The sequence below is a fragment of the Gopherus evgoodei genome, chromosome 4 (assembly GCF_007399415.2).
Source record: "Gopherus evgoodei ecotype Sinaloan lineage chromosome 4, rGopEvg1_v1.p, whole genome shotgun sequence".
NCBI classification, from domain to species: domain Eukaryota; kingdom Metazoa; phylum Chordata; order Testudines; family Testudinidae; genus Gopherus; species Gopherus evgoodei.
The window spans coordinates 67,938,486-67,953,728 of NC_044325.1; the positions used below are offsets into that span (position 1 = coordinate 67,938,486).

The 15,243-nt window shown below is 48.5% G+C and overlaps 1 protein-coding gene across 1 annotated transcript in view; it reads right to left on the minus strand.

Annotated features, from left to right (window-relative positions):
- PAPLN (papilin, proteoglycan like sulfated glycoprotein) overlaps positions 1-15,243 on the minus strand; it is an 82,195-nt gene that overhangs the window by 44,987 nt on the left and 21,965 nt on the right. The window contains exons 3-9 of the mRNA XM_030559631.1: positions 8,629-8,744; positions 4,810-4,870; positions 3,902-4,004; positions 3,073-3,203; positions 2,590-2,713; positions 1,662-1,742; positions 312-484 (exon numbers count right to left, since the gene is read on the minus strand). Coding sequence (XP_030415491.1) covers positions 312-484; positions 1,662-1,742; positions 2,590-2,713; positions 3,073-3,203; positions 3,902-4,004; positions 4,810-4,870; positions 8,629-8,744 — 789 coding nt within the window. The remainder of the gene's footprint in view (positions 1-311; positions 485-1,661; positions 1,743-2,589; positions 2,714-3,072; positions 3,204-3,901; positions 4,005-4,809; positions 4,871-8,628; positions 8,745-15,243) is intronic.

Sequence of the window (15,243 nt, forward strand, 5' to 3'; positions counted from 1 at the left end):
AGAAAGAAGAGACAGCTAGTCACAAGCAGGTCTCCTCCTGCTGCCTCTCTGGCAACAGAACCAGAGCAGACAGTGGTGTGAACATGGCTTGATAGTTCCCCTTCTTACAGGGGAAGGCCCCACAGATCATAAGGCTGGCCCTGGTGATCTCCCTGCTCACTGGGCTCAGTATAGGTGTATCACCTCCCCTGTCATCTTCTGACATTATCCTGTAGAAACCAAGCAGATCATCTCTGCAAAATGTGACGTGCAGCCCAAGACCTACAAACAGAGCAGGACGATATTAAGAGAGGATAAACACAGCTGCTTACCTCAATGACTAAGGGCTCAGTGGTGGGACCCCTGGAGTGAAGCAGCTCAGGGGCCAGGTCCCCTTCAGAGCCTCTATCGTAGTGCACAACTGTGCTAGCGATATGCAGGTCTCGGCTGAAGTCAATCGTCCAGTGCCCATTCAGATAATATTCCCCCTGCACATTCTTGATGGCTGGACAAAGCCACAGGGCAAAAGAGAGGAGGTGGGGGATGAATGATTTGGAAGATCCACTATTCACATGATACGCTGACACCACTTCAACCAGATGCCATATAACATGGCTTTACACTCTGCTCTAGATCTCACAGGACATCAGCAACTCACAAAGCCCTCAGTTCAACAGCTTGAAACCCAGCTTCCTCACACAAGCACCACAGCCTTCCTAAAAGCTGAGAGTAACTGCTGGGCTAACATACCAGTGTCCATTAGACAGTGGCAACAGGTGCATCAAACATGGTAACTCACGGGAAACGAATGCCCTCTTGTGTTCAGTACCTTCTGCATTGGAGATAAACAGCTGTGTTTCCCTTCGGTGTTTGTTTTCAATAAATGCCAAGTCAAATCAAGTCCCTGTAGGAAACCATTATCCTGTGACAACATTCTAGCCCCACTGATGCTCCCTACTGTCTTGCTCAGGCTCTCTGCTTTTCTGCACTGTGAGCCTTTTTCACTGCATGGTCCAACTTTTTGCCACAGATTCCATTCCAGCCCTTGCCGTACTTTCCATTCCTCATCTGATTATTGCATGTTCTGTTTGGTAGGCAAAGGTGTTTGTGTTGCAATGTGGCATAGAACATTTTGACACCATAATGAAAACCCTGCCATGTTTGTACTGTACAAAAGCATGTCAGGAGTCCATCCATAGAACATAGGGAAGATAGGGCCTAATGTACAAGGAACTGGCCAGCCCAGAAGAGGCCTGTGTGCTGAGAGCCCATCCCGAAAGCAGAGGTGGCAGAAGTTTGGATTTGACTTTACCAAGCTTTGTGGCAAACAGATAAATCCCAACCCAAACTTTGCCATGTTTGCCAGACTCTTAGAAGTTCCAGGCAGAAGGTTTAAATAGGGCTTGGTCTTTTTATCCTCACATATGTAGAGTCACAGTAGTGGTGCTGGGCCAAGTCCGAGTCCCAGGTCTGAGCACCCCTAGTTCTCCAATGGTGTTCAATATCCAAACCTGGATTTAGAATTGAACTTTGTGCCCAGCTCCTCCCTTTGCAGGGGGCAGGCCCAAGCTTCAGCCCCACATGCCCCTGAACTCCCGTGTGTTTGAAAGTCAGAATAGAATTTTGTGGCTTGAGTCCATTTTTCTGGTGTCGTAATACATTCATTACAATGTCTGTCTTACCCAGGAAGTTCCTGCTGGGCATAACTTCCTTAATGCGGAGGCTTGTGGCTCCCATGGGAATGATGAAGATTTGATTGTAACCTGAAGAAAATGAAGGAAGTTGGTCAAGGTACTGACAGACTGTGATGGAGGATGTGAGAGGCTCACCTATGCGTGTGGGAGCTGTGCCCAACTGCACTAGTGGCTGCATGGATGAGTTTGGAGATAACTGGAAATAACTCAATCCAGTTGTTGCAGCTTCATTGATTTTAGAATGGCTGCACCCAGATTTGTTTCACTCATGGTTTAGTCCACCCACTTCATGGCTAAAATACATCGGAGAGCTACGTTATCAGAGCATCGCACCCTGAAAACAATATGGGAAGGGGCCTGTTTGGGCTTCCATTATAAACCCTACTTTTCAGTGTTTCCTATCTCTGACATTTCAAAATACATCAGATTACAACTCCACAGAAAAAGATTCATCCCAGTGCAATCATTAGGCTGAAGAAGTAGTTCAGAGCCAGACAAATGTGGGAGAGCCAGGTTCCAAGTCCTGGTCTCAGTCTCCCACTCCTTTGAAAGGTTCTGCAGACCTTGGGTAACCAGCTCCATTGCAAAGAGCACTTCCAGCAGGCATGCTCTGAGGGATAGTTTAATGGAGTGTCTCTAGTCTAGAAGAGTTGTGGCATCTACAAGAGAGAGGGAGCAGGAGAACCTTAGGGCTGCAGTGGGAAATAGGAGGGGACCCCCACATAGAGGTGATTACTATATTTTCTAGCTCTAGCCTGCTGTATGGGTGGGTTGGGTGAGTGCACTGGTCTAATGGCTCCAGTAAACAGAAAGAGCAGATAAATCCACCAGCTTCATGCAAAGGGTCAAAATGAGGCTAGGCTTACTCTGTACTTCTCCCCTGTTCACCCTTCTAGAAAATCCACTACTACTGTACCTTTGGGGAGGCTGAGCACATCAAAAGTACCCTTCACCTCGTAACAGGCCCTGCCATCCCCTCCACACTGCAGGCACTTATCTTCCTTCTTGGCAGAATTGAGCATGTTGTCACAGCTGACAGCCTGTCAGAAAACAATGGTATTAATGTGCTGAAACCAAAACCAGAGCATGGGGTAGGATGGAGAAAGAAAAGGCCAGGGCCTAGACTGATCACTAGGAGGAGGATAAACTAGATAGCTCCGGGGTGCAGTAGAAAGGGTGGGTGACTGGGCTGGTGGTTAACTCTCCCCAGGAGTCCACAGAAATGTATATACATGCTCCCCACTCTTCCTTCAGTTCCCTAGAAACCAAATGCATTTGCTGTGTTGTTGGGTGACAAGGGCATTGTTTGGGAAGTGCTGGATAGGACAAAGGGAAATGCCAAGAAGACTGACATACACCCACTCTCACAGAAAAGGGATGAGGTGGTAGGATGACTTACTTGGCAGACCCCCTCGACACAAACATCCCATTTGCCTGGCTCACAGGGTGTCCCATCAGTCACTGCTTCCTTGTGCCTGTAGTAGAAGTTCTCTCCCTTGGGAATACAGTTTAACTCGCATTTATTGGGAGCTGGAAGGAAAGAAAATAGCAGGTGTCATGTGACATGGTTAATACCTTACAAACACACCATGAGCCTGAACCTGAAATGTAGGATTAAGCCCTGAGGAGTGGATTGCTATTAACATTAATGACTGGTTCCTGCAGAATGCATTCCCATGTAGTAAGAGGCTTTTCAGAGAACAAATGTTAAGACAGAAGAACAGCAGTAACATATCAACAAAGAATGAAATTCTTCAAGTAAGCTTAAAAAAACCCAATAACTCAGAGCTGGCTGGGTGAATATGGAAGACAGTAGAGTCCAGTGGGTAGAGCAGAGAGCTAGGACTTCTGATTTCTATTCCTGCCTCTGCACTTGGTTCTCTGAGTGTCCTTGAGCAAACCACATGTAGCAAGATTTTTGGCAGCGAACATGAAGAGCTTTGATTTTGGGGGATCCAATCTGAGATACCTTTTGCCTGATTATCAAAGGTGTTGAACAGCTGCTGGAGCTATAGATTTCTGTGCCTTGAAGGCAGCCCTTGCCAGAGATCTTATGCAATTGTTCTGGAAGATGATCCATTCCAACAGATATCTATAGCTGTTCCAGAAGAGGACCCCTCCGGACAGACACCTATGCATTTAGGACTCTTTCCAGACAGAGACCCCCTACTTTCAGGAAAAGCCAAATACCCCCAAATCAAACAAGTTTAAAACCTTGTATTCATTACCTCCATAATAAGGCAGCCACTTGTATCTCTTTCCTTGGAACTCTGTCCCATCAAACTCAGCACACTGTTCTGCTCGGAAGTCTCTGGAGCCCTCAGGGCAGCTCTGTGGGGGAAGAGAGGACCCAGTCGCATAACGTTTTCACAGGCAGGAGGGAGGTAAAGGAAAGGATCTCACTGGGGTGTGTTCCTCACAGTTTCCTCACAGACTGGCAATGACAAAGTCACTCCTGAATGCAGCTCTGACACATGACAGTGCATTAAGCTGTCTCCAGGTCAGGCCAGCTTCATTCTTCTCTTAAAGCAGGTGATTAGGGAACTGCCTCTTCCCAGAGAGAAGGTCTTTGGATGGCTACCAAGCTATAACCATGAACATCAACAGCATGAGTGCTCCCTGATTTCTTTCCATGGCATTGTCCATAATAAACCAGACCCGTCTCATAGTCAAATAATTCAGACCCAGAGCCCTAAACCTTTTCTCATATTGTCTTCCTGCTCTCTCTGCTCCCCACAGTCTCTCAAATGCAACCTTGATGCTCTGTATGTGTTGGGAATCTCTGAATAGGCTCTGGATAGTAGAAGGAATTCTCAGTGTAGTGAGCAGATACTAGGGTTTTCAGAAAACTGAGGGTGAGATAGTTGTAATTACATTAATAGCTACATGCTCCAATCACCAAACAGAGTTGGTATGTGCCCAGAATCTATTGCACAAGGGCACAAATTCTAGCCTGGGGCCTAGTCACCTGTGAGCGTCCCCAAGCAAACAGTGTTCACCAGCAATACTGGCTCTGATGCTCCTGGGAGGAGAAGAATCCCATTGGCACTGAGTGGGCTCAGCACATGGCTTCTGAAGAAAATTAAGCTCCTTCAGGAGAGGAAGCAGCAGGGAGAGAATATACTGAGCACTGTACCTGAATATTGCACAAGTGATAGTTTCGAGTTGGTCCAATACAGTTAGACCCACCATCTGTCCTGAAAGACAGAGAAACAACGTGAAGTAGTTCTGAAGAGATTGTAAATATCATCCTAATTGCTACTTATTAATAATCTCCCAGGTAACACAGTGAATTTATCAGCACACGGCATGCAGCACTAAGACACGTTCCCTGTCCCAAAGAGCTAACAACTTAAGAAAGCCCATTTCTTTCCTACAGTACTGAACCTGGCATCTTTCAGCACATTCTCTTGCTGTAATCTTGTTATAGATACAGGTAGTATATACACTATGTATTGTCACAGGGTGGTTTTTAAATTTTCTGGGGGCAACATTTTTTCCCCACCAATTAGTGCAGGCAGTTTTTTTTAATTCTTTGTTAGGCTTTTTATTAACACAAAGCTTGATGTCTCTAACAGCACCTGTGTGATACAGCATGTCTACCTGGGGGTGAGTAGGAAGAGTGGGTGGAGTGGCAATGGATATGAAGTCAGTGTGTGCGCACACTTCAAACTACCTTGCCATTCACATTCCTCCTGTTATGGGACTCATTAGCTGGAAGAACAGAATGGCCAAAGGGAAGGGAGGTAACCATCTTCCCTGATTCTATTGCTGACTCTTTAAAATGAGAGGGATACAGCTCAATGCCTGACAAGTTCATATCCAGGGAGAAATTGGATTTGAAAAAGCCATCTGTTGTACCCAGAGGTGGATTAGGGATTTGTGGGGTCCTGGGCCTGAGCAAGTGGAGGCCTCTCTCCACCCCCAACCCTGCAGTTCCCCAACCCTGCCCCCCCAGCCCTCCTGCTAGAGAAATGGGGTTGGGGTGCAGGCGCTTGCCCTGCCCTAACCCCCCACACCTGGCACTCCTGCCGGGGAGCAGGGTCTGGGCATGGGGGCATCCCCAGCTCCCCAGCAGGAGCTCCAGGTGGGCAGAGCAGGGCAAGTCCTCACATCCTGACCTCACTTCCCAGGAGTGCTGGGCAGGTGGAGTGGGGCAAGCCCCTGTGCCCACCTGGCAGGCAGGTGAAGCAGGTCAGGATGTGGGGGTACCCATTTTTCTGGGGGGCCCCCATATTGGCCAGGGCCTCTGGACACGGACCATTGGCCCAGTGGCTAATTTACCACTGGTTGTACCCCTCCTCCTACTCTCTCGGTCTGTCATCTCAACACTTGTGACACAGCAAGGCGGGTCTCCAGGAATGCTGAGTCAACACAGAGCGAGACAGGCCAGATCATGAAGCAAAGGGAAGAGGTATGCTTGGAGATTTTGTTTTTTTTGAAATATTGCAGAATAATCAGAACTCTTATAAAAAGCCTATTTTAAAAGGAGATTGAGGAGCCGAAGGGAGAACAATGTTGACCATTGTTCAGGCACTGTTACCTTATGGCTTCTGCTGGTAGAACAGCACCTGTTGGGAATCATGGTGTAACAGGGTGGTCCCCTGCACCTGCCCTGAAGGGCTTAAAACAGCCCAGGAGAGGGCTGTGGCTGGGGCAAGAAGCCTGGGCTGATTGGGGAAAGTAGGCTCAGCTGTGACCATGCCCCAGTCAGGCCCAGATGGCCTCTATAAGAGGCTGTGAGCCAGAAGCCCAAAGTCTCCCTCTGCCTGTAAAGGGAGAAGGGCCTGGCTGCAGGAAGCCGGACACAGGGTACCTGAGTGAAGCAGGGCTGGGGAAAGGCTGAGGAGCCAGGGAGCTCCAGGCTGCGGCCTAGCATTGGACTAACAGGTATTGGAGGTTGCAGAGGGCAGCCCAGAAGTAGGCGAAGGCAGCAGGTCCAAACCCTCCTTGCCAGTGATGAGTAGGCTGATACTGCAGTCTGCCCCAGGGCATGGGGGATAGACAATGACAGGCAGTAGCCACATACTGAGGCAAGGTGGGAATAAAGGGCACTGGGTCCAGGGAGAGACATGGGGGCCAGAGGACAGGCGGATCACTGGCCTGCAGAAGGTGCTCTAGAGCTGGAATGAGCTAATTCCTGGAACAGACCAGCAGGAGATGCTGCAGGGGTAAGTCTGCACGTCTACACATGGGTCTGAAATAGCAGCCAGAAAAAAGAAATCCCCTCCTGTGAAAAATCACATTTTTTGGGGGAAAAATTGTCCCAGTATCAAAAATGCAAAGTTATTCATGGGAAGGGATTTCCAGAACAATTCCATTTGGGGAGAACTGAAGGATTTAATCTAAGAGAATCTGACTGAGGCTGCCAGAGGCCAAGTGCCCCTGTTCTCTGACTTCCTGGCTCATAGCCTCACCACCTCCTCTCTCTGGCAGCCAGACAGTAGGGAGAAGATAACCAGGGCAGCTCAGCTTCCCCACCAGAGACACAGCCAGGTGAGGCAGGTGGCAGGAAGGCTGAGCACTGGGAAAAAGGAACACCTGGGCACTCAGCCACCAACAGCCTGCCTGGAAGGCTCTTGTCAATTTTACTTTTTCCCTGAAGCAGAAAATGAAACTTACAAGAACCTCTTTGGCAGAGAGGTTGTTTTAATTTTCCTGATGGACAATCAGAATTTTTCTGGGAATCCCTTCCTTGGGGGGTGGGGGTGGGGGTAAGGGGGGAGTGTTTTTGACTTTGTCCCAATTTGAGATGAAATTTTTTTTGGAAATTTGAAAAGAAAATTTTGCAGGAAGGGGTTTCCCTTGTCTGGCCAGATAATTCACACCCATGATTCCCATTAAGTGCTGCCTCACCAAGGAAGCTGTCATGTGGACATATCTTAGGCACTGTTAACATCGTGTCATCAAAAATCATTCCAATGGAAAATTTCCCACCAGCTCTGGTCTGAAAGATCTTAGCACGGAGATGGCTTTCTGCCTGCAGGAGAATGATAGGCACAGTGGTGTGCACGTTTCCCCCACAGGGCACCATAATCCTGGCCAGAAAGACACCATTTTGCCATATCAAACTTGTGCCCCAAACACAACTTTTCTTGTCCAATTAACCTCAAACTTTCCAACAATGCCATTCTCCTCTAGCATGGGCTTTTCAGGCTGAAGCGAGCCCAGCCTGTTCAGAAAGTTAGAGGAAAATCTCCATCAGGTTTGTAACAAAAACTATGTGAAAAGCTTCCTATATAATAGAGTTTTTACTGTGACTCCATTATATATTAGAGATGGCCCCAAACTGTAACCTCAGATAAGAACCCCACTCAATCCACCTTGAATGTGGGTCAGTTTGGATTTGTTCCCCTGGATCTGAACCCACCACCATAATTTTAGCTGTGTCTAGGGCTGAAAACTGGAAAAGGCCTATTTTCTGGATCCAGTGGCAACAGCTGGTTTCTCAAGATCTAAGATATTTGGGCTGAAATTTTGACAGAAAAGCTGATGCAATTTTGGCATCACCAAAATCAAATTTTAGCCTTGTTCAGCTTTGAAGCCACACTCTAAACCCTAATAAAAGAAACCTAAGGTCAGCTCCTAGGCTGGTGTAAATTGTTGAAGCTCTATTGAGGCTAATGGAGCAATGCTGATTTACACTTGCTGGGGATCTGGCCCCATTCTGGAGCCAAACTCTGCCTCTCAGTTTCATCTTATTTATATACACTAGATTCTACTTCATCTCTAAATGAACTCTTTTGGGGGAGAGCTGCTTATTAGAGATGCCTTCCAGAAAACAGATTTAGCCTTATTTCCATGCAGGGAATAAGAGTGACAGGTCAAACTTTCTTTGGTAGGTGATTGACAGCTCAGTCCACCAAGAGAAATTAGAAAGCTACCCTGAGCTACCTGGTGATGCCTCTTATGGGAGGAGAAAGAGCACGGTAATATAAAGAGAGAGAGCCCTCACCTTTGCGAGTAGCAGCGTCGCTGCCGAAAGCTGATGCCCCCACCACAGCTCCGACTGCACCTGCTCCATTCTCCCCAGTCCCCCCAGAAATCAATCTGCCGCTTTGCCTTGCGGGCCTGTGAAAACCAAACATTCAAGTGAACACGTTGAGACAGAACAAAAGCAGCAAAATTGAACCAACTACATCATGCTGTACCAAGCAAAGGTGTTACCATTCCCTCTCCCTAGCTAATGGGTAAGGAGATACAGGGAAAAGGACAAGAGCCAAGAACAAAAAGCCTTAAGTACTAGAAAAAGCATCTAGTGCCCCACCCATCCATGGGATCACAAGCCTGAACATCTAAACTGCAGTTTTATGGCCCTGCAGATCAAGTCCTGTGAACTTGAGCCAGCTGATCTGGGCCCACCATGGCTGTGCCACAAGTCTTTTATTGCAGCATAAACATATGGGCCAACTCTATTCACCTTCAATCAATTCGGTTGCCTCCAAGAAAGGATTCCAGTTCCTTGGGATGTTTCTCCCAACACTCTAGACCAGCAGTTCTCAAACTGTTGGTCAGGACCCCAAAGTGGGTTGTGATTCTGTTTTAATAGGGTCACCAGGGCTGGCATTAGGCTTGCTGGGACCTGGGGCTGAAGCCAAAAGTCTGAGCCCCACCGCCCAGAGTTGGAGCTGAAACCTGAGGGCTTCAGCCTTGGGCGGCGGGGTTCAGGTTACAGCTCCCACCGGCCCAGGGCAGAAGCCCTCAAGCTTTGACTTTGCCCTTCAACCTAGTGGGGCGGGGCTTAGGCTCCCACTTTGGCTCCCCTGCCTGGGGTGGAGGGGTTTGGTCTTCAGTCCCCATTTCAAGGGTCGTGTAGTAATTTTTGTTGTCAGAAGGGGGTTGCAGTGCAATGAAATTTGGTCTAGACACAAAGCACTACTTCCCAGATTAGGCAAAAAGATATGGTGACATAGGCATCACCATCCCAGACCAGATCAATAGTGCCATCTACTCCTTTATCCTGTCTCCAGGCCCGACTCTTCAGAGAAAGGCATAAAACACCTACAATGTAGCTGTCTGCAATATGATTCCAGGGAGGAACATTTTTTCCTGACTATCCCTGGTGGTCACCACATGCTCTGGGCATCAGCATTGATAGTCCTTATCATGTTTGTATTCTAGATGATATAACTGAGGTATGGGTGTCAAGGGAACCCACAGATACATTTAAGACTAGGATAAGATATTGGTACTAAGCGCAATGCTATCAGTAAGAGAACATTGCCCCAGAAGGGTGTAAAATATTGTAGCTGGGGGAAACCTGGCTCATCGCAGTCAGCATGATCAGTACAGAGAAGGATGTGGAACTTGGGGAGGGGGGAGATAGTCTGAGAAGGAATAATGATTGCAGAGATGCAAGGAGATTACTTACTATGAGATTATTTGGAAGAAAGAAGGGGGGAAAACAGTGCACCCCAGAGAGAGATAGGAGTCCTGGATTTAGAATGGTAATTGAAAATAAGGCTTGTAACTAGGGTTGTGTGTCTGTGTCCACAGGGCTCTGTTTGCAAATCCTGCAGTTGAGAGGGGCTAAGTGTCTGCTTGGGCAGCAAGCCAACGTTGCTACCGCCTGGACGATGGAGCTGAGAGATATAAAAGGTTGCAACAGGAGTCAGTAGCTGTCTTTACAACCACTCCATTTCCTTTGCCCTTTAATGTTATAATTCTATCCAAAAAGCAATTGAGTTTATCTGGCAGGATTTATGAACCCAGGATGCCTACTGTAATGCTTACATCAATCTCAAGGGCCCAGAGCCTGGACTGCATCCAAGCTGTATTGGGTACAGCTCTGGAAGGGAGGGGTGCAAAGGTGACTGTGTCTTTTGGAACATATCCAGAGCTTCCCTAAACATTCTTTGGTACTTTAAATACAAACTCATGTAATAGTCAAATCTTACACTATTTACAACCTTGCAGAAAATAGCAGCCAAAGGCTATTAACCTCCTGTGTGCTGACGGCCACTGCAACCCCTGTGCAATGAAGGCATGTGTGTTCTGGATAAAGCTGGCATTCCCCTGCACCCAGACATCATCTTCCAGTTGCACTCCGGGAATGGTCTCCTGCTGAAGAACAAGCTGTTGCAGGCTGGCAGCACAGCATGATGACATCACTCATTGTGATCTTATGTTGTAACAGAATAGTTGCTGGGTTGGGTCGGATCAGGCTGATCCTAAAATGGTTGTTTCAGATCTCCAGTATGACTGTTGGCCCAGCCATAGCTTGGCCTGGCCCTTGTAAACTATCAAATTAGTCCTCCTCCAGAAAACAGTGTGTAAATTCCCCGTCTTCTGGAGATGGCTTTTTTATTTTCTATATATATTTCCTTACTTGTATATGAGTCCTTGGTGTAACACCCATAGCTGTCTCTCCTCCTGTCTCCTTCCTGTACAGAATGTCTCCCTTTGCTGATACAACTGTCACAGGAATCATCCCACTTTCCCACTGTCACAGGAATCATCCCACTGTCACAGGAATCATCCCATATTTCTGTAACTGCTACCGAATCACACTCATGAATGTCTTTCTGCAACATCCTCATGAGTTCTTCCTATCTAGTCCCTGTGATGCCCTAGCATTTGTAAGGATGCACTGGAAGAAGTCGTTCCTTCTCCTTGCACTTTTATGTCCTGTTTGCGTTATACAAGCTATGTACAACCCTCTTCAACCTCTTACACTACAAGTCTACAATCCAAACCCCTTGAGATGAATCCCTTGGTGCTGACCATCTCTCTCATCCTCATGGGAGGCAAGTTTGTAGAAATTTTGCCCAGAACCCGCCCCCCCATCTCCGCCCCCTCAAACTCCGCCTCCACCTGCCTAAGGCTCTGGGTGGGGTTTCAGGGGGGAGGTCTGGGGTGCAGGTCCTGGGCTGGGGATTAGGGTGCAGGAGGGGTGCAGGCTTTGGGAAGGAGTTTGGGTGCTGGGTGCAGATTCTGGGCTGGGGCAGGGGGTGAGCGTGCAGGAGGGGGTGAAGGCTGCAGGCTTTGGGACGGAGTTTGGGTGCAGGCTCTGGGCTGGTGATGGGGGTGTAGGAAGGGGTGAGGGGTGCAGGCTCTGGGAGGGAGTTTGGGTGCTGGGTGCAGGCTCTGGGCTGGGGCAGGGGGTGAGCGTGCAGGAGGGGGTGAAGGCTGCAGGCTTTCGGACGGAGTTTGGGTGCAGGCTCTGGGCTGGTGATAGGGGTGTAGGAAGGGGTGAGGGGTGCAGGCTCTGGGAGGGAGTTTGGGTGCTGGGTGCAGGCTCTGGGCTGGAGCAGGGGGTGGGTGTGCAGGAGGGAGTGAGGGGTGCAGGCTTTGGGATGGAGTTTGGGTGCAGGGTCGGCTGGGGATGGGGGTGTAGTAAGGGGGAGGTGGTGCACGCTGGGGCAGAGGATCAGACTGCAGGGGAATGAGGGTTGGGGCTGAGGATGAGGGGTTCATGATGCGGGGGGGCTCAGAGCTGGGGCAGAGGCTCAGGGTGCAGGGGAATGAGGGTTGGGGCTGAGAATGAGGGGTTCATGCTGTGGGGGGGCTCAGAGCTGGGGCAGAGGCTCAGGGTGCAGGGGAATGAGGGTTGGGGCTGAGAATGAGGGGTTCATGCTGTGGGGGGGCTCAGGGCTGAGGCAGAGGATTAGGGTGCAGAGGGATGAGGGCTCTGGCTGGGAATGAGGGGTTTGGGGCATTGGAGAGGCTCAAGGCTAGGGCAGAAGAGCAGGATAAGGGCAGCCTGCCTTGCCATTAGCGGATGGCAGGTGCTAGGACCCTGGGGCAGCAGACAGCAGTTCTGCCAGGAGCAGTTCTCTGGCAGCACGAGCAGGCAAAGACGCAGCAGAGGAGGGACGCAGGGGGAGGGGTAGAAGGCGGAGGCTGGGACCCACTCCAGGCAGGGACGTGGTGGGGCGGGACGGTGGGGGGATACCCGCGGGGGCCAGGGCCCGGGCGCGGGGGCCGGGGCCCGGGCGCGGGGGCCGGGGCCCGGGCGCGGGGGCCCGGGCGCGGGGGCCGGGGCCCGGGCCCAGGCCCAATCCAGGCAGGGCCGGGTGAAAGACCCAGCTCCAAATATTGCTGGGGCAGGGCCCCCAGCCCTGAATATTCCTGGAGCCCGGGCACCTCGAGCCCATATAACCTGCCGCCTATGCTCATCCTAGCTACAGCATGCCTGACTCAGCGAAACTGCTCTCTCTGTATTACAGGCACTTCCATGCACTTTTCCCCTTCTAGTAAATATCTTCCTGGCCAGAGCACTCATTGCTGGTGCACAGGGCCCAAAACTGAACTCTTATTAATCAGTCTGTCTCACTCAGTCATGCATTTCCCCTTGGTCAGAAATAACCTGCTGGATGTCTGTCTCTCCTTCCTACCTCGCCATTTTAGGAATGGTCCCATCAGTGGAGTTTTGGGCCTCTCAATCTTTTAAATTGATCCTCCAGCCCCCTACTCCTGTCCTCTGTACTGGTATCAATCTGTATACGCCTTTTCTCTCCTCCTTCATCCTCTGTCCTCTGTCTGTTTGAAAGTAGAAGGAAGCTTGGGTGAAAGTGATCATGAAATCATAGAGTTTGCAATTCTAAGGAAGGGTAGAAGGGAGTACAGCAGAATAGAGACAATGGATTTCAGGAAGGCGGATTTTGGTAAGCTCAGAGAGCTGATAGGTAAGGTCCCATGGGAATTAAGACTGAGGGGAAAAACAACTGAAGAAAGTTGGCAGTTTTTCAAAGGGACACTATTAAGGGCCCAAAAGCAAGCTATTCCGATGGTTAGGAAAGATAGAAAATGTGGCAAAAGACCACCTTGGCTTAACCACGAGATCTTGCGTGACCTACAAAATAGAAAGGCGTCATATAAAAATGGAAACTAGGTCAGATTACAAAGGATGAATATAGGCAAATAACACAGGAACGCAGAGGCAAGATTAGAAAAGCAAAGGCACAAAATGAACTCAAACTAGCTATGGGAATAAAGGGAAACAAGAAGACTTTTTATCAATACATTAGAAGCAAGAGGAAGACCAAGGACAGGGTAGGCCCACTGCTCAATGAGGAGGGGGAAACAGTAACAGGAGACTTGGAAATGGCAGAGATGCTTAATGACTTCTTTGTTTCAGTCTTCACTGAGAAGTCTGAAGGAATGTCTAGTATAGTGAATGCTTACGGGAAGAGGGTAGGTTTAGAAGAGAAAATAAAAAAAGAGCAAGTAAAAAATCACTTAGAAAAATTAGATGCCTGCAAGTCACTAGGGCCTGATGAAATGCATCCTAGAATACTCAAGGAGTTAATAGAAGAGGTATCTGAGCCTCTAGCTATTATCTTTGGGAAATCATGGGAGACGGGGGAGATTCCAGAAGACTGGAAGGGGGCAAATATAGTGCCCATCTATAAAAAGGGAAATAAAAACAACCCAGGAAACTACAGACCAGTTAGTTTAACTTCTGTGCCAGGGAAGATAATGGAGCAGGTAATCAAAGAAATTATCTGCAAACACTTGGAAGGTGGTAAGGTGATAGGGAATAGCCTGCATGGATTTGTAAAGAACAAATCGTGTCAAACTAATCTGATTGCATTCTTTGATAGGATAACGAGCCTTGTGGATAAGGGAGAAGCAGTGGATGTGATATACCTAGACTTTAGTAAGGCATTTGATACGGTCTCGCATGATATTCTTATAGATAAACTAGGAAAGTACAATTTAGATGGGGCTACTATAAGGTGGGTGCATAACTGGCTGGATAACCGTACTCAGAGAGTAGTTGTTAATGGCTCCCAAACCTGCTGGAAAGGTATAACAAGTGGGATTCCGCAGGGGTCTGTTTTGGGACCGGTTCTGTTCAATATCTTCATCAACGATTTAGATGTTGGCATAGAAAGTACGCTTATTAAGTTTGCGGACGATACCAAACTGGGAGGGATTGCAACTGCTTTGGAGGACAGGGTCAAAATTCAAAATGATCTGGACAAATTGGAGAAATGGTCTGAGGTAAACAGGATGAAGTTCAATAAAGATAAATGCAAAGTGCTCCACCTAGGAAGGAACAATCAGTTTCACACATACAGAATGGGAAGAGACTGTCTAGGAAGGAGTATGGCAGAAAGAGATCTAGGGGTCATAGTAGACCACAAGCTTAATATGAGTCAACAGTGTGATACTGTTGCAAAAAAAGCAAACGTGATTCTGGGATGCATTAACAGGTGTGTTGTAAACAAGACACGAGAAGTCATTTTTCCGCTTTACTCTGCGCTGGTTAGGCCTCAGCTGGAATATTGTGTCCAGTTCTGGGCACCGCATTTCAAGAAAGATGTGGAGAAATTGGAGAGGGTCCAGAGAAGAGCAACAAGAATGATTAAAGGTCTTGAGAACATGACCTGTGAAGGAAGGCTGAAGGAATTGGGTTTGTTTAGTTTGGAAAAGAGAAGACTGAGAGGGGACATGATAGCAGTTTTCAGGTATCTAAAAGGGTGTCATCAGGAGGAGGGAGAAAACTTGTTCACCTTAGCCTCCAATGATAGAAAAGAAGCAATGGGCTTAAACTGCAGCAAGGGAGATTTAGGTTGGACACTAGGAAAAAGTTCCTAACTGTCAGGGTAGTTAAACACTGGAA